The 366-nt window shown below is 59.0% G+C and overlaps 1 protein-coding gene across 1 annotated transcript in view; it reads right to left on the bottom strand.

Annotated features, from left to right (window-relative positions):
- NDUFS7 (NADH:ubiquinone oxidoreductase core subunit S7) overlaps positions 1-139 on the bottom strand; it is a 3,693-nt gene extending 3,554 nt beyond the window's left edge. The window contains exon 1 of the mRNA XM_010725010.3: positions 31-139. Coding sequence (XP_010723312.1) covers positions 31-46 — 16 coding nt within the window. The 5' untranslated portion in view covers positions 47-139. The remainder of the gene's footprint in view (positions 1-30) is intronic.
- Between the last annotated feature and the right edge of the window lie 227 nt (positions 140-366).

The following is a 366-nucleotide window of genomic DNA, read 5'->3' as shown; positions in this document are numbered from 1 at the left end:
CCTCGCCCCGCTCCCCCCGTCCCAGCTCACGGCGCAGTGCCGCCATGTCCCGCAGCCCTTCAGGGGACCTCTGGCCGCGGTGCACCGCACACAACGTTCCGGCAGCGCGCGGTCCGCTGCTTCAACGCGCCGGTGGGAAACGGGGGCGGCGCGGGAGGTTCCGCTGAGTGCGGGGCAGCGGCAAGAAGGCGGCGAACAACGGTTGCGGTCCCCGGATCCGGTGCGGCCCCGAGCGCAGCGCCCGCTCCGAGCATATATTAAAAAACAAAACAAACAAAAAAAACCCCATCAAAACAAAACAACAAAAAAAAAAAAAAGTCGTAATAAACTTACGTAATAATGTAATGCTATACGAAGTTATTACGC

Source organism: Meleagris gallopavo, chromosome 30 (genome assembly GCF_000146605.3).
Source record: "Meleagris gallopavo isolate NT-WF06-2002-E0010 breed Aviagen turkey brand Nicholas breeding stock chromosome 30, Turkey_5.1, whole genome shotgun sequence".
Lineage (NCBI taxonomy): Eukaryota > Metazoa > Chordata > Aves > Galliformes > Phasianidae > Meleagris > Meleagris gallopavo.
The sequence above is the reverse complement of the archived record's forward strand: the minus strand, read 5'-3'. Positions and strand labels throughout refer to the sequence as shown.